Consider the following 18,473-nt stretch of genomic DNA (forward strand, 5'->3'; position numbering starts at 1 on the left):
ACCTTAGCAAGAAAACCCAAGAAAATCAATTTGCATCTAAAAGCTCCTTCATGGATTTGGCTTGGTTTTGTGGCAAGCATCCCAGCTCGCTTAGAGGAGCAGAAGTAAAGGCCTGCTTCACAGGGATTGTTTGGTCCCAGCTGAATGAGCTGCGGGCATCTGCTGTCAGCAGAGTGGTAAGCAGATTATGGGTAAGCAGATATTAATATTCTGATTCAACGTGTTAAAACCTCATACTGCTATTTCAAAAAATAATTGTACTACTCTGAGAAAACTCTTATGCTTACCATTCTGAAGCCACTTTTTAACCTTAATCTCTATATATTCTAAAAATGATATATAAAAATGATCTTAAAATCTCTAACGGTTAGAGTCTAACCTATAGTTTATTTCTGGAATCAAAACGTTTTCCTCTCTGCCATTTTCACTGAACTGCAATGTCTAAAATTCATGTGAATGAATGGCTTTCCTGAATAATCTTAGTGGTTTTAAGTCTTTACATTACACCCTCTTCCTTCCCAGATCTCCTTTTGAAAAAGACAGTGCTACAGTCATCTTTGACCTCAGCCTCTATAAAAACCGAGCAAAGTCTTGGCAGCCCTCCTGGAAAGACAGCTTGTTTCCTGAATATCCGTCGATTTAACAAATCCAACAAACTTAAATAACAGGAGCCATGAAAGAGACATTTGCAGTCAGCATTCTGAAGTTATGAAGCACCAAAAGTTTACTAGGCCACACAAATTTCTCCAGCACCAGATGTAGATCATATAATTCCACACAATCACAGGGAAAGTTATCAATTGCCATGAACTGAGGTCTACAATGCCCAGACAGGTTTCCAAAAATCAACAGTTAAAACTATTGGGTTTTACCACAGCTTATTTCTGGGTCCAGACTGCAAATCTGTTTATTTCTTGGGTGCTTACTAAATGGGGCCACTGGGTTGGAGAGAAAATATGGAATGGATATCTTAACATTGACTACACTGAGTGTTAGAATCATCTGTAATTCTGTAATCCTTACTTCTAACTGAACCAGTTAGGCTGATAAGGACCTAATGCTCAAGGAGATACAGACTCTGGGCACCAACTGCCAGACGCTGTCCTGCTGATAGGAAGAGGGAGCTGCACAGGTGTAAGAGCAGGACATCTAGGCCCTGGCCGATTGGCTCAGTGGTAGAGCATCAGCTGGCATGTGTATGTACCGGGTTCCATATCCCATCAGGGCACACAGGAGAAGCGCCCATCTGCTTCTCCACCCCTCCCCCTCTACCTCTTTCCCTTCTCTCTCTCTCTCTCTCTCTCTCTCTCTCTCTCTCTTTCCCTCTCCTGCAGCCATGGCTCTACTGGAGCAAGTTGGCCCTGGGTGCTAATGATGGCTCCATGACCTACCCTGAGGTGCTAAAATAGCTCAGTTGTTCAGCAACCAAGCAACAACCCCAGGTGGGCAGAGCATTGCCCCATAGAGGGCTTGCTAGGTGGATCCCAGTCGGGGCGCATGTGGGAGTCTGTATCTCTGCCTCCCTGCTTCTCACTAAGAAAAAATAAAGAACATCTAGCATAGCACATCTACTGTTCTACAATAAGGAAAAGGGGAGGAGCCCGGAGAAGGTAGCATCTCCCTTTTCACCCCTGGCATCTCTTCACCCTTTCCAGGGTCCATACCTTCTTCTTCTCTAAAACTATCTTCTACCCCTGCATACACCAACCAACTCAGGAGATACCTTGGAGAGACAGGAAGCAACAAGGTCCAGAGACTCCACTCTGGTCAGCTCAGGGGCCCTTCCAACCGCACTTCACCCAGCTCCTGGAACATCTCCCAGCAGCTAGCTTGGGGAAAGTGGTCCTAAATCTCCCATTGCCAGTAACTCTTCTGTGGCCCACTTCCCCCTCTTGGGGCAGGTACCATGTGGTGACTAACCGGACTTCAAGTGCCCAGCAAGGGCTCTGAGAAGACTGAGCAGTCACTGCATCTGTAGCCCTAAAAGGAGGTGGTCCCATGAAACATGAACAGAAACGAGGCCACAATGTGCAGGCTGGGAGAAGGGGGGGGCATTCTGACCTAATCAAGGGTTTTTAAGGTCTCCTTGGCTCCCAACAATCACCTCTTCTCTTCCTCTGATTCATGGACAATGGATTCCAAAGCGAGGCCCTCTTTTGCAACCTCAAAGTGAGGAGAACCTGACCCACAGCCGGACAGGAGCTGTGGGCAGCTACTGCACCAACAAAGGTCCACCTGTCTTTCCCCAAATCTTACTCCCAAATGTCTGGGCTCCCAGAGTTTGTGATATGCTTCCTAGCCTTCCCTTGACTCTCCCCCCACACACGCAGTGGACGTGTTCCACGTGAAAAAGGCAAAGTTGGGAGCCGGGCAGCCCTCGTGGTGGGCTTCTTGACTTGCGTACTCATTCATTCAACGGACTGGCCCGGACGGCGGCAGGGCAGGGGTGGGATGAAGGGGCCCCTTTCGCAAGGGTGGTCGGGGCACCCTGGCCGACCCCCAGCCCGCGTGCTGCGCCCAGTCTGCTGTCTATGCGAGCGCGCAAGAGCCCACATCACCGAGTGCGCGGCGGCTGGGCGGCCAGGAGGGAGTGAGCGCAGCCCGCTCGGCCCCACCCGTGCTGTGAACCCTCGCGGGGCCCGAGCGGCGGCGGCGCGGTGGCCGGGCCAGCGTCCCGGGCCGTGCCCCCTCCCGCCCCGTGGGCCCCGCAGTGTTGGCGGCACCGACCTGCCAGCCGCCTCTCCCGGACGTTTCTCCACAGTAGGTCCCAGGCTCTGACGGTGGAGTCCCGCAGCTGCTCGCTGATGGACCGCCTGAGCTGCGTTTGGAAAGGTTTCCGTTTGCTGGTCATGTTAGATCCGTCTACATAACTCCCAGCGGGCTCGGGACCGCCACTCCCGCGTGGCGCGCGGCTCAGACTCCCGGCGACTGGAGACGCCGGACGCTGGACTCCGCCTCGGGTCCCGGACCCGCCGCCCGAGCGACATGGGTCCCCGGGGCGCGCTGGCCCGGGACGCGCGGCCACCCGAGCGCGCTGCGCTTACCCTCTGCGCCCCGTCGACTCCTCCACTCCTTCCCCACTCTCTGCCCTGGCGCGCTCCCCGCTCCCGCCCTTCCCTCCCTCTCCCCCTTCTCCGTCCGCCGAGCGCCCCACTCCCTCCCCCGAGCTCGGTCTCCTTCCCTCCCTCGCCGAAACCTGACAGTTGGTCCTGCAGCCCATTTACGGGGTTAATACCCCCTTTGCAATTTCATTCAAGGATCACAGTCCGCACCGTAGTCCTCCCATTTCCTGATGGTTTCTATCTTTTGGCCTTAGAAACCTCCACCATCACAACCGTACAAAAACATTATACCAGCCCAAGACTAGTGCCATCCTAACTCATCACGTTTAACCTGTAAAGCCACTCGAAATCTGCTCCTCAGTTTGGAGGGCTGTTCTGAAGTTTCATACTGGCGCTCTTGTATTATGTGTTAATTTTTCCTGGTCTCATTTATTAAGTAACTAACTTGGTGCAATCAACAATCAAACTTAGATGGCTTGGAGAGTCAAATACCGTGGTGTAGGCGTTCTGTGCGAGGGGAATAAATGCGTCCCACAGATGCTGGTAAAGCAGTTTGAAAAGTAGGCATATTGAGAAAGTTAAACATGAAAAAAAATAATTTTAATGTATTTTAGCCAATAACAGAAAGTGGGCCTATCATTAGAAATTAACTTACCCCTGTAAGGAAGAGAAAGGAAACATGCTGGCTCTTTAAGAAATCACTGAGGAGGTAGCTAGCCTGTCATCCCCCTGGGGCATAGGTTAAGTCAGCACTAGCTCAGACCCCTGCTGTTCTCAAGGTTTTGCTCCTAAAGTGTTCTGAGGACCTTAGGGAAAGTAATTATGACATTTGCCCTAACCTAACTCAACAATGTAATTACTTTACATATTAAATTTGGTGGGAAGAGCTGAGCTATTTCAAGAGAATTTCTGAATTATGTAAACAGTAAAATTGCTTAAATCTCATTTCTTTTCTAATGTACTTATACCAGTCTTCCAAGTAAGAACCAGAGTTTAGTTAGCTGTTAGTCCTGTTAGTATGTAGTTGTTTGTTAGTTGGCTTTTTGAATTTGAGGTGCTCCATGTGAGGTTTGAAGATGAAAGGAAATTACCCAATCCTCCCCCTACTATATAAATTACTACTGACTTAAGGAGTAAAAACTGACAGCTGGCTACCTGAAGTATCCCCTCTACAGTTATATTTTTTATTATCTTATTTTATTTTTTTATTGTTATTTGAACATTCAAAAATGCTCACTAGTGAAACACATTTCAGAATGAACTAGAAGGTAGTAACTGAGCTTTTTTGTGCCACCCTGGTAAACCTTTGAAATCGTCAGTTATGAAGCAATAAGTTGTGGATCAGAAATGGACTTGAAACTATGGCAGCCAGTTATAGACTAATCCAGATTGCTTTCTGGGCCCATGCCAAATACCCTTTTGATTACATCCTCTGTTCTGTCTGCATGTTGCTGTGGCAAACTGCTTTGCAGGGAGCAAGATTTGTGCTATCGTGAAGTGACTGTTATACAGTCTAACAACAAAATTCTTCTCATCTGCATTTTTCCAGGGAGGCTGTGTATTTAACTTTAAATTTACCTTAAAAAAAAGATCTTTAATTGTATCAAACTGATGGAATAGTTGTAACATTATATACACAGGACTAGAACAGTATAGGAACTTTCAAGCTATTTCATTGATCAGTGAGCTCTAAAGATCCTGGACCCCTACTATTTTCTATTTTAATACATATTTTATATTCAGGTGTCACAGGCTCCTTCTTTGAACGACTAACTGGAAGATAAACTGGCATTGCAAGTTGGTTTAGTTCTGGCTGTGAGAGGCTCTATGAATTTAGGGGCTGTCCAAGAGAAGTCAGATGAAAGACAGAGTGATCTGCTCAGAACAGGTGCTGCCTGAGCAGCTTATGCCAGATCTGGCTGCCAGTCTTTCTGGAGCAAATCTCACAGCTGTGCAGAGGCAGCCGCCACAGTTGTGAGTGTTTCAAACTCAGTGGAAAACCCGAGGGTACTTGGAGTCTTTTACACAGGTCTTTAGACAGCATCCACTCCCATTTTCCACAAGCCCTGTTTCAAAGCCAAAGCCTAGGTAAGACCCCTCCCCTCGTAAAGACTGGAGTCTTTACCTTGAGCAGATGACAACATTGCTGACTTAGGAGGAAAGAAATCAGGCAACTCCTGACTCCGGCTACCTTCTTACCTTCCTTTTCATCATAGTGGAAGAAGCATTTCTCTTCATTCTCATCCCTACAAGGACTTTGCTACATCATTTATTTCCTTTCTCTCCTGTAGCCTCAACCCCTCTCTCTCTTATAGCTCAGCCCTCAAGTCTCACCTTTCTTTAAACAGAACCAAAACCAAAGCAAAGGCAACACTGTATCTCTTGGAAAAGAAGTCTTTCCCAATCAGCACTCCCTCACTATAATATAGAAACGTGTCTTGCCAAGGTCATCAACAATTGATTGCTAACTCTGATGGACGTTCCAGCTGTCTTCCTTTCTGGGGCATATAGATGATGAAACCATGGTGACCATTCCCTTCCTCCTGACCTGATCTAGTCCCCTGACTGTCGGGTTATGCCCTCCCCTGGCTCTCCTCCTCATACCACGCTCCACATGGCCTCAGTGCTTGTCTTCAGAGCTCCTGTTCTAGTCCCTCAATGGTGGCATTCCCTGGGTTTCACTTTTCAGCACTCTGCCCCCCCCCCCCCCCCCACACACACACACTTTTCTCTCATGGTTCAGCAGCTCTGGGTGATTATATTTCTTCCTGTGGGTTCAACCCTCTCCTCTCAAGGCCCATCTTGGTACAAACAGAAGCACTTGCACTCTTTAAGAGTGTGGCTAGAGGCACAATCGAGTTTGACTGGCTTTATTTCTGCCCCACAGCACTAACTACTTACAGGGTTGTGTTGTAGATTAAATGAAACAATGCACTTGGCACAAAGAAAGAATTCAGTCATTGCTCCCATCAATAATATTATTATCATTCCTTCACCGTCCTATCCAAATCTCCCCTGAGTCCCTCCAAGGGGCCTTTGTTGACTCTCAGTTCTATTTCATGATTCCCCTCATAGAATCCAGTTTAATTTTCTTTATAGAACTCATCACTTCTGCACATTTTTCTTACTCATTTGTTTGTTTGTTTGTGGTCTGTCTCCCAGGCCAACCTTGAGCACTGTGGGAGCTGAGGCCTTGTCTGCCTGATTCACCACTTTGGCTGCACCTAGAATAGTCCCTGACGGTCTTGCTCAATAAAAATTTGTAGAACAAATGAGTGATTGTGCCTTAAGGTCATATATCATTTACCTTACTCATGGATATTCTAAAAATGTCACTCTATACCTACTCTCCCTTTTCTATTCTTACATTAGCCAAATGATGCTGCCACCCATCTTAGTGTCCATGAGAGAAATCTAGAAGACATTCTAAACTTTACAATTTTTTATATTCTTTCTAACTGTCTGTATCTCCATCCCCATAGTAACCAGCTTAGCTCAGGTTGTCTTCCTCCCTCCCTTGATTTCAGCCTACTGACAGGCCTGACCAGGCGGTGGTGCAGTGGATAGAGCACTGGACTGGGATGCAGAAGACCTAGGTTCGAGACCCAGAGGTCGCCAGCTTGAGCACGGGCTCATCTGGTTTGAGCAAAGCTCACCAGCTTGGACCCAAGTTTGCTGGCTCGAGCATGGGGTCACTCAGTCTGCTGAAGGCCCACAGTCAAGGCACACATGAGAAAGCAATCAATGAACAACTAAGATGTCGGAACAAAAAACTGATGATTGAAGCTTCTCATCTCTCTCTGTTCCTGTTTGTCCCTATCTATCCCTCTCTCTGACTCTCTCTGTGTCTCTGTAAAAAAATAAAATAAAAAAGCTATTGGTCTCACTTCAATTCTATGTCCTTACTCAACTCCTTACTTGAATATATGACTTTTCTTTTCCTTCACTTATCCTTTTCTAGTAAGACGTCACCTTCTCTTGAAAGCCTTCCACAAATTCCAGTGGCTGGACCGTTGCTCCTGCTGTGTTGTGGAGCATCGTGGGCCTGCCTCCGAAGGAGCACTATCACCGGGCACTGTGGGTACTCTCTACTCCTCTCAGCCTTTCACCAGTCCTGAGTCTCTGCAGCTTGGGCTGGTGCTTTTATTTCTGAATCCCTTCTGGCTTTTTCAGTGAGTAGAGCATAACAGGTCATTTACTGACTAAATACATATACTACAGTTGTGGATGGCTGGCTATCACTATAGTCTGCTCCTTAGTATAAATGTAAATTTTAATTATGCTTGTGGAATCATTAATTATCATTCTCTCTTCTTATATAAAGTTCAACTTTAAATAGAGAATACATAAAATTATAGATAGAAACATTAAATCACCTGTAATATTACCATGAAGAAGGAATTAATAACATTTGAAAACTTTCATTTTTTCTTTGCATATTTTTTATAATGGAATAAATTTTATACCAAATTATTAAAACTTGAAATTTAGCATTTGATTGTGTGTCCATTAGCATTTTGACATTAGCATTTGACATTTTGCATTTCCCAAATTTATTAAGTTATCTTTTAAAATATAGTTTTTAATAACTATATAAAATTTTGTTGGATAAACATGCCATAGTTTATTTTGAAACTTTCATAATTTTGGATATTTTATTCCAAATTTCTGAAATTACAGATAATACTATGATGAACATTTGGCAAATGGGAACAAATAATTCTTTTTCTTTTTCCCTCTCATAATGTTTCCCTCTCGTAATGGCACCCCCAGCAATCACAGGCAGTGAGCAGGACTTAACATGCACCCACCTACACATAGAACACTAATGACTCTGTAACTCTATTAACTTTATATATATATATAATATATGTAAATTATATATATATATACACTTTATTTTTTTCTTTAGTTTTTATTTTTATTGATTTCAGTGAGAGAGGAAGAGAGAGAGAGAGAAAGAGAGGGAGAGAGAGAGAGAGAAGGAGGGACAGGAACATTGAACTGTTCCTGAATATGCCCTGGTCAGGGATCGAAAGGGCAACCTCTGTGCTTCGGGACGATGCTCTAATCAACCGAGCAATCTGGTCAGGGTATGCAATTCTATTAACTGCTTATATCTTCTGCTCTTCCTCTCATGCTCAGCTCAGTCTGTACCCTCACCCTATTTACCAAGAATGGAGAAGAAGCACAGTCTATTGTCCATTTGTTGAGTATTTAGTTGTAGGGAGCCTTTGCTTAAGAAAGGAATCCAGTTTCTAACTGTACCAGGCCAGCAACCCTTTGCCAGGAGCCTCTGGTTGTGGTCCATCATTCTGTGTTGATTTTCACGTTTACCGTAGGAAACTGCCTCTCTTGTCATGACCCATTTCATCTTACTGCATGACGGAAGGGTAAAGAGCTCCCTGGGACTCTTTCCAGGGGTGCTCCTTCTCCCAGACAGATGTGACCTAGCAACCATTCCTTCGGTGCCCCCTTAGGCTACGTTTCAGAGTCTTATTGTTGGAGATTCTGAAATAAAATCTCATATTATGTATTTCTTCATAAAAAAATGTTGGCAAAAGTTCTGGAGAATCTAGCTTTACCCTAGGCCACAGTCACTGATCTGTGCCTGTCACATCAGGTAGGACTTCGTGCCCCTGTACCCATGCTGTGAAGCTGGCAGTCTTATATTGCTAAGAGTCTGGGTTGCTCTTTGGGTTTATGCTTTGTTAATTAAAATACTTTTCAGCTCCATGTCTTTTTGTGTTTAGTATTTTCCTGATATAGACTGCTAAATGCCTGGAAACTTCAGGTTTAGTGTCATATCATAATATTTCACTAACTTTACAAATACTGTAATTCTTTATTTTGTATTTTTCATGTATGTTTAGGGACCATTATTACCACATAGGAGACCCTGAGTACGTCAAAAATCTCTTATCATACTCACAAGCTACAGGATTGAAGAAGTTTCTAGTTATTTCTATTTTGCATCTTTACATCCACTTGTGGATCCTCTGTGGCATCCCTCAGACTGTTCCATAAAGGCTGAGTAAATTTAACTTACTATACAACCTTGCTGGCTACATTGATATGGGCAGGTTAACAAGTTAGGACTCCCCCACTTTTCTCTGACTGCCTGAACGTATAGAATGGATTGAGACCTAAGTACATTTTGGGAACATTGGATGTACTTCTGGTGCAGTCACTGAGCTCATTAAGGTCAATGACTACATCATCTGAAGAGCAATAGAAGGCAACTTCTGGCTCCCTGAGACAGTAGATTGCAGTGGTGAGGCAGAGGAAGACGGCACACAACTTAGTTTAACTTTTTTCAGGGTGAGTAGAACAAATGTTCTTTTCTGATTTGACAAGGAAACCAATGTTTAAAGAAGTTAAGTAGCTTCTCCCTATCCTGCTGCTTATTGATCCCAGAGCTGAGACCTGACTTCTGTTCTTATTCCTACCAAATTAAATTCATTGCTGTATCTTCTTTTATAATTTCTTTTTAAAAACACTTTATTTATTCATTTTAGAGAGAAGAGAGGGAGAGAAAAAAGGGGGAAGGAGCAGGAAGCATCAACTCCCATATGTGCCTTGACCAGGGCAAGCCCAGAGATTTGAACTGGCAACCTCAGAGTTTCAGATTGACAGTTTATCCACTGCATCACCACAGGTCAGGCAATAGCTGTTTCTACCGTCTTTAGTGTCTTCTTGGCAAACCTTAGAATGTTTCTCTCCAACAGAAACAGTTCAAAAGTAGTTGAGTTTTTCAATGTTTTAAGTTTTTTTCCTGTTTGTGCTTTAGGCTAATACAAACAGGGTTATCATGTTTAAGGGTTGGGCAATGGAAATTACTTTCATCATTCAGTATGTATTTTTCTTCTATCTACTCACCTCAGTTGAATATTTTTTTCCTTCCATATGAGAAAATACTTTATTTTTTTTACATCACTTCAGTTATGCCCTATTAGCTGTTTATTACTAATACTATAATTTGATATAATTTATTTTAAATAAACTATTTTGCAGGTATCATTTAAAATAAAAACTCCTGATATTAACTTAAAAAAGCACAACTCCAAATCTATCTTTAAAGTCCTGGGAGATCATTTTAGACTCAACTAATTTTATTGATATCTCTATTCCATTGAGTGACTAGGACCGGTGTTTTATCTATTGTCACATTCTTTGTGCCTGGAATTATGTTTGGCACATGATGATCTCAAAAAACGGTTGTTGAGTTTGATTTTCTTAACTTTTGGCTTGCGCCTAACACCACCTCTTACGAGGCCTCTCCTGTCCACCTGTTTCAGCCTGCCCCTCCTCCACTCTGTTCCATCAGCAAGCCTCATTAGCTCTGACTAGAACGCATATCCACATGATATTTCGTGTTGTTTATTTTTATTTATTGCCCCATTGGCCCTTCAAATTCCAGGAGATCAAGGAAGTGTCTTTCTTTCTGGACTGATTCCCAGTCACCACGGCAGTGTCTGGTACAAAGTAAGCACTCAGTGAATGCGTGTGATGAATGAATAGATAATGCATCATTTGCCAAGAAAGCCCATGCCGTCACAGGGAACTAAATGCCACCCAGTATTATCCTGTATCTGGAGAGTTTAGTTCCTTCAGCTCACAACTGTAGGAATCTTTGTCTCCAACTCCACTTCACTCCCTCCCTCCCATGGACATACTCTGGGCAAGGTCAGCACCCATACAACTGTGTCACCAAAACCATTAGCAAAGCTGCTATGATGATCTTGTAGCCCTCCAGCATGCTTCATCTTGTCTCACAATCTTTGCTTTCATTTATCCTTTACTTAAACAGTCAATCTCCTTGGCCTCACGCCCTTCTTAGCCTTGGGTTAAGTGCTGTGAGATATTCCCAGCCGCTTTCTCATTAGACACACACACACACACACACACACACACACACACACACACACACACAAACACAGCAATTTTAGTTCCTAGTTATTACATGCTTATCTGGCAGACCCCCCCATCTCAATTTTTACTTGCAGACCACCACAGGCCTCACTGATACTGCAGAACTTCACAGACTGGCAACATGGTGCTAAGGAGTAGCTGGCAACATTTTCACCATGTTTATAATGTTCTCCAAGTGGCTGTCTCCAAACTTCACTACTCTCCTCAAGGACCATGCACACATAAAAAAACCTTTTGTGGTAAATAAACATAATATAATAGTTATCATTTAAACTACTTGTAAGTATATACTTCAGTAGTATTGAATACATTCTCAGTGTTGTATAAACATCATGATTATGTCTAATACTTCTTTATCTCCACCAAAACACACTGTTGCCATAAACAAACTCCCCCTTCCCTCCTACTCCTGGTCTGGTTAGCCCTCTTCTGTTTTCTGTCCCTCTGGGTTTGCTTATTCTGGGCACATCACAGAATCCGTGCATCCTCTTGTCCCTCTCACCCTCACATCAATACTTCCTGATGCTTTACAAGGAGAGTAGAGAAACTGGCATCTCCTGGAGTGCGCTGCTGCTCTCCGCGCTTGCCCTTGTTCTTCCTGCCTGGGACACAGCACTACCTTTGTATAGAGAGAGTAATAGCGTCTGTCAGACTTCCACTGGATTGTGAGCCCCTGGAAGGTAGGAAGTGGGTTTTTCATTTCTGTGTCCCCAGTGTGGAACACAGTTCCCAGTACATGGTGAGTGCTCAATATATATTTACTGAATGAGTAAGGATTGAAAATAGGGGCTATCAACTGGGTAGAGAAGCTGGGTATGCCTGTGTGTTATCACTCGACTATTGAAATATTTAGCATTAATCCATTAAAGAGGTTGATATTGGTACATATGCACATAATACATAAATAGTAAGTGCCAATTGATAAAAGAAACAGGAATGACATGAAATTTAATAATAATAATAAATTATAGGTGAATGTTATTTAATATTTTAGAATATTTAATTGGATAATAACTAGATTTGATTAAGTTAAAACATTACTTGGGGTTTTTTTCTCCCTCCGAAATCTGCATTTTACCCTTGAGAAAAACTAATCTTGTCATAAATTAACTCCTTTTCTCCACCCAAACCAGGGCTGGAGTCTAAAGATTTCTATTAAAACACAAAAGCAGAGTCATCAACATCTTAAATATACAATAAAAATGAAACAGTTCATCTTTACTATGTAAGAGTGTGTTATAAATTTAATATGTAAGCTAACCAAATGACTCTCTGACTAGAAATATAATATTGTAAAACAAAATTTAATAAGGTCTCATCTAGGGGAAAATACAACTTTCTTGTGGGCAAACTGTGTATGGTTTTAAAGAATAGAATAATGGTTAAGGGAGAGAAGAAGGAGAGAACTGTAGGGTGTGAATAAGAGCAGAAGGAAAGACATGAAAAGAAACCAGAAGGAACAGAGGACTTCAGTCCAACACACCAAAGTGGTGGGGCAGGAGCAGAACCAACTAGACGTTAATCTAGAAAGAGGCAACTACAAGGGGTAAACACTCTGGAGTAAGAACCAGTTGACCACCTTCCACATTAGTGTGAGGCAATGGCAAAACAAATGGACTCAAGCTCACCTGAGCCTCAGGCAGGAAAGGACACCAGTTCCTTGGGGAGTGAGAAAGGAGGCATGAAAGGGATAGAGGGTCTGGGAGTAATAGACCAAAATCCATAGTGGACTCTGATAGAGAAATCAAGAGAGTAACAGGATTGGGAAGAGGAAGTGCTGGAAAGGGAGTCTTCATAGCTTTTGAGCGGGGCCAATAGCACTGAGCAGTATAAAACCAGTGTCATGCACATCAACCTTATACAGCAAGTGTCCCCAAAGTTCATTTCTCTGTTACAAGGTTGACCTGTGCATTAGAATGGCCCCAGATGCCGGATGACAGTGGTCAGGGGTGAAGAGATGAGAACTCTTTCATGGAATTTAAGGTGGGGTGGCAAGGCTTGAGACTCCTCCCAATTTGACCGGAGGCGGTAGCAGTCAGAAGTCAACCAAAAGATTCTATAGCAAGTGAAATGTCATGTATTTCATCAGAAGGGCTTAGTAGATGAATCGTGGGCGAACTAAATACAAAATACAATCCCGTAGCTTTCAATGCCTTAATAAATAAATCATGCTCTCTGTACCCCTCATGCATGAACCATAAAGTCACTGCAGGTCAGGGGTCTGATAGGGAAACGTTTTGTTCCGATTGTTTTTTCTCTACTCACTGTACTTTTCTTCATATAATTATAAAGCATAATAATTTTCTCTTCAGACATTAATTATCCCTGTTCAAAAATTCTTTGTTATATTTCTAATTTCTCTTCAATGGTTTCATTTTGTTTTATTGTTTCTACCTTCATGTTTTTAAATAACATGTTTATTAAGATATTATTAAAATACTATAAAATTCACCCATTGAATGTTTTATTGTAGGTGTTGGGCAGATAAAATATATTATGCTCACTTTGTTAAAGATGGTGCTGCCCACGTGGAAGCCTGTTGCCCAGGTGATAATATTAATTGCCCTTCTTGCTTGGGATGGGCGTGATTATATTAATGTGTGTTGGGGGCGGGCTGTGGGCAGACAAGATCCCTGTAGCCTGGGGCTTGGTTTTAGGACTAAGCCTTTCCCACCCTTTTTGATGTGGGGTGGTGCACTCTCATGAGGAATCCCATTATTCCTCAGATAATTGACTTTGTATCAGAGACTCCTTGTTTGTATATTGGATTAAAGGTTTTGACTTCTGTATGATAAAGTGGAGCAGACAGGGAGCTTGCTCTCTCTCGGTTCCTGAGATTAGCATTAGAGAGCAGAGCAGAGAAAAGACCACATGGAGGAGGCCAGGAGAAGCAGCCAAGATAGTGGAGTGCTGAGTGAGAAGCCAGTTTGTGCAGAGTTTGTGCAGGGAGAAGGAAGGAGATGGGGAACAGAGGTGAATAAGTCTGGTGAGCTAGAAACCTTTGATTCTAGGAAACTCAGATAAGTTAGTAGCTTTGTGAGCACTGAATGAGTGGGTTTTGGAGCCCAGTGTGTATTTTTACTTGCCCGCCAGGTACAAGCTAGGATTAAAGATAATGGCCCACCAGTTCTTGGCTCCATTGTTTCATTACCGTCTGTCCGAATCCAGTGCAAACCTGCATGGGCCAGGCGACTGTGATGGTGGCCATGGCTACTGGCCTTACAGTAGGATACTGCCACAGGGGATATTAAATAAATACATATATTTCTGAGGCTGATAACAGGTATGTTTGTGCTTTGACTTATGGGACTTCCCTGAAATATATCTGGACACAATGAATTCCTTAGAACAGATTATCTCCAAAACCTGTATTTCATTCTTTCAAAACAATATTTTTTAGAAATACCCATTTTAATGTTTGTGCTCCTAACTTTAGTTCTCTTATTATTCCTAGTAAGGCCATAAATCCTAAACAGGCACCTGCTTTTGATCTTAGATTTTTATTTTCTCATTTATATTTCCTAAGCACATGCCCAACCAACTAACCAAGCTTTGCTTCCTTCTCCATCATTCATTTCTGCCACATGATGCTGAATTCTTTCACAGTTCATCCCACTTTTAAACACCTGCAATTTAACAACAAGGATAGCATTGTCTGGCTATTTTACTTAGCAATGAGTTGATTTACCTGTCAAGGTAAACTTCACTGTACATATTACTGGGTATCTGGATTAATGCCTTATAAAATAGCACATTTGAACAGTTCTGTGTCTTTCATAAGCATTAAATACTGATTTCATTTGATAGGCCAGATATTATATCAACATTTAGTGAAAGGAGCTTATTGCTGAGGGTTCAGAGATGAACTATTATGAAAGCAAACCTTTTGGATTCAAGCTAAAAGTTTATTTTCTGTAAAGGATTTTTAGAGGTTATAACAGGAGTTATTTATGTCCTGTAAAAGAATACTGTGTAAGTATCAAGAAGTCCAAGTTTGCTTTAAAAATACATTAAAACAACCATATCGCTAAATGACTAAGGACAGCATGAACACTCTTTGCCCTTCTGTCACTATGTAGAAAATACATCGAGACAAAGGGAAATGCAAAGTTTTCATCTGGTCAGAGATGCACTATGTCATAGTCCAAATGACTTAATTTTTGCAATTTTTCTTTTATAAAATGTATGTTAGATATAAAAAAAATAACGTCCCTGGGTCTTCTTCTAATTTATTTCTAATAAGACATATAAATGGGTAACAAATTCAAGCTCTGTTTTAAAACCTGAAGACAGGTCTCTGCCTTAAATAGTGAATTAATGCCATCTTTGAGCTGGTTTCAATTAAACTCAGTCTAAGATAATTTTGTTCTGGTCACTGGATTAGAGGGGAAAAATTTACAACTATCACTCCCCAAAGATGAGTAGCTCTTATAAGAAAAGGGAGAACAAAAAAAATTTAAACAGTAAAAACAACAATAAACTTCCTTCCAATACTAAAACCATTTTTTATGGTTTAATATGCATTTGCTTAAATTTTGAGTTGAATTTTATTAAATTTACTATAACCTGTTCTATTCCTGCTTTCATCTCGGTGAGAAATGCATTCTGAGATAAGATGGCAGCTAGCCACATATCTAATTTGCCATCACCTTATTATAGAATGGAAGCCAATTAGAGATGATTTCGGGGAAATCTCAGTAGTAACTCACAGTATTTTTTTTTTGCCTATGTGAAATATTTTACTAGAATGTGATAAATATTTCAAATTAAACCTACATTTAAGAAAGTTTGCTATTTTATATGATTTAAGAATTTAGTTCTCTCTCACACTGTAGGTAGTCCTAACTAATGCATATCAATTTAAATCTATCACTTTTAGATATATGACTATTTGGTAAAAGAGCCCACTTGCCCAGTAGCTATAAGAACTGTCCTTCCCTTTTCTGATAATAGGGTTTGTGATTTCCTTCCACTTCCTCCTTCTATCCCTGTGATTTGGTACAGTCTCTCTTCCTACTTCAAACACTTCTTATTTTAGGGGAGTAAACCCTATGAGTAACCCCTATCCCACTTCCTGAAGGCACCCCCCACCACCACCACCACCAACTCCTCTCCTCAAAATGTCCTCAGCCGAGTGACATCTAGCCACACACCTCACCATCCTGGCCCAGCTCCTATAATATAGAAAAGCTCTTTCAATGAAATTGCATTTCTACAAAATGCAGATAAATGTTATGCCCACCCTTTTAATGCTCGAATATTATAACTGGCATTCATGCACTCACTCAACAAATATTGGGCACACCAAATTGGGCACAGCAACTGTCTTTCTGTGCCTTTTGCACGTAAAGAAAAGTACTGAAGGTTTGGAGGGAACAACTTTAACCATTTCCTCTTTACTATTATTAGCAGGAAAACAACAACAAAACTTTTGAAAAATCTCAAGTTTAGTAAACATTGATTTGACCTTTACTATGTCCTAGGCTCTGTGCTTGGTGCTGGAGAGGGTTAAACGAGTACAGATGTCCTGGTGCCATGACGGGTCTTAAACAAGAGTGTGGACAAGGAAAGCTTTGGGAATGAGAATGAGCTCGTGTCCCGGACAGAAATGAGGTGAAGGCAGCCAGCCAACCCCAGTGCCCAGAGAGGTGGTATAAGGAGCCAGCCCAACATTTGGTATGTTTTGCCAGGGCTCAGATGGCAGGACTTCCCAGCCTCCAACTAGAGAGCCTTCAGGGATGCCTCCTAATATTTCCGGTCAGAGATCCCATCACAACCTGCCCCTTCCCATTTACCACACACTTCTTCTCCTGGAATCTCTGCCCAAGACCATGGGAACCACTAGGAGCTGGGAGACCAGTGCCCTCCAGACTTGGGAAGTAAGTAAGGCTTCCAGATTTAACAACAAAATGCAAGGTGCCCAATTCAATTTGCATTTTAGATAAACAACAAATACTATTTTACTAGTAGTGTATCACAGTCAATATTTGTATTTGTATTGTTCTGTATTTTATTTGGCAAGCCTAGAAATGTGATCATATCTTTATTTCTGTTTGGCTTCCAAGATATCAATTCAGAAGTGCTTTCCCCCACTAAAGATTCTCAGCCTCTTGAGCACTGAGACACCTAACAGGTGCCTCTGTTGTTTTCTTTTTTGTGCTGACGCGGATGGAACCCTACCTACTTCTTACCCTTCACAGCCAAACTGAATTTGATCTTTTGCAGGGAAAATGCTTATTTCTCTTACTGAGATTTTTCTCCCTTTAAATACCTTGAAAACTGCCCTTTTATTTTCATGTTAGTGCATTTGATGTTAGTTACATACACACACACACACACACACACACATATATATATATTTATTTCGCACACTCCATAAAGAATTGTATGAATTAAAGAAACTTTTCTAATGCATACTTATCTGTCCAGAGCAAAGGGTCTGGAAACAGGTACAGCAGCAGTTCAAGGCAAACAAATCAACTTGAGACCATTTTTATTGGGAACATATTTTTCATCAAATCAACTGCTCCTTGTTTTAGGCTTGTAAACCAAGGAGTATCTGAAAGTTCAGTTTCTCTTTATTTAAAAATGGGTCCATGCTCATATACATAGACATGCAGTATATATATTTTATGTAAAGTTTATTTTGTAGGCATTGGAAAAATAAACTCCCTTGTTTTGGGAGCCGCTTATCATTAATAGAATAGAGAGAGTCCTGGGGCTTGACACACATTGTCCTTCAGTAAATATTTGTTAAATAATTTAAGAAATACTGATTGATTTATAATCTTTTAATTTCTCCAGAGATTCTGATTTTATATCCAAAAGAAATTATCATACTAACTCAGATTACAAGAAATGCTTATAAGCTTCAGAATGAAGTGCAAAAGCATGATCTTTACCCAAGATCATGACTTCTATCTTCTCCAGTTTATTCTATCACTTGCTAGAACAAATTATAGGTTTTCTGTGTCTCTGCTTTTTCATCTGTAAAATGGGTATAATAATGTTCTCTACTTTATAAGACTGTTATGAAGATTAAATAAAGTCATACTTATTATAAACAATTAGAACAAAGGCCGGCAAATTTAAATGCCAATTACTATGAACCTTTATATTAATTTATAATTGATTACAAATAACTATGTTTACTACTTTGAGCCTCTGAGAGAAGGAAATTACTTTTGGTTTTACGAGCCCCTTTTGCTAAATTTTCATCTTATTCTTAGCTGGGTTTGGGGAATAGGGAACAGTGTATTGCTTAGCACAATTAATTTCAGGAGGATGACAGGAAACTACTGTTCAGCAAAAAATCTGCTAATATTACTTCAGCTGAATTTTAATTTCACAAAATCTTTCTGATCTTTAGCTGGATTTGGGTAGTAGGAAACAATGTGTTTCACACTACAATTAGTTTTAGAAGGACAACAAATTGATATACAGTAAAAACCTGCTAGTAGCATTTTTATCATGTCCTAA

General features: G+C 41.5%; 1 protein-coding gene across 3 annotated transcripts in view; it reads right to left on the reverse strand.

The window, feature by feature from the left end:
- The window catches only part of STARD13 (StAR related lipid transfer domain containing 13), a 231,886-nt gene extending 228,803 nt beyond the window's left edge, over positions 1–3,083 (reverse strand). For 2 of the 3 annotated variants that reach the window (XM_066234092.1, XM_066234089.1), the window contains exon 1: positions 2,728–2,862. Coding sequence is in view for 1 of the 3 variants with exons in the window: in XM_066234087.1 (XP_066090184.1) it covers positions 2,728–2,851 (124 nt within the window). In the remaining 2 variants the exon portion in view is untranslated. Of the gene's footprint in view, positions 1–2,727 lie in introns of all 3 variants that reach the window. The other variant, XM_066234087.1, reaches the window with a different exon arrangement.
- Positions 3,084–18,473: the final 15,390 nt, after the last annotated feature.

Source organism: Saccopteryx bilineata, chromosome 6 (genome assembly GCF_036850765.1).
Source record: "Saccopteryx bilineata isolate mSacBil1 chromosome 6, mSacBil1_pri_phased_curated, whole genome shotgun sequence".
NCBI classification, from domain to species: Eukaryota; Metazoa; Chordata; class Mammalia; order Chiroptera; family Emballonuridae; genus Saccopteryx; species Saccopteryx bilineata.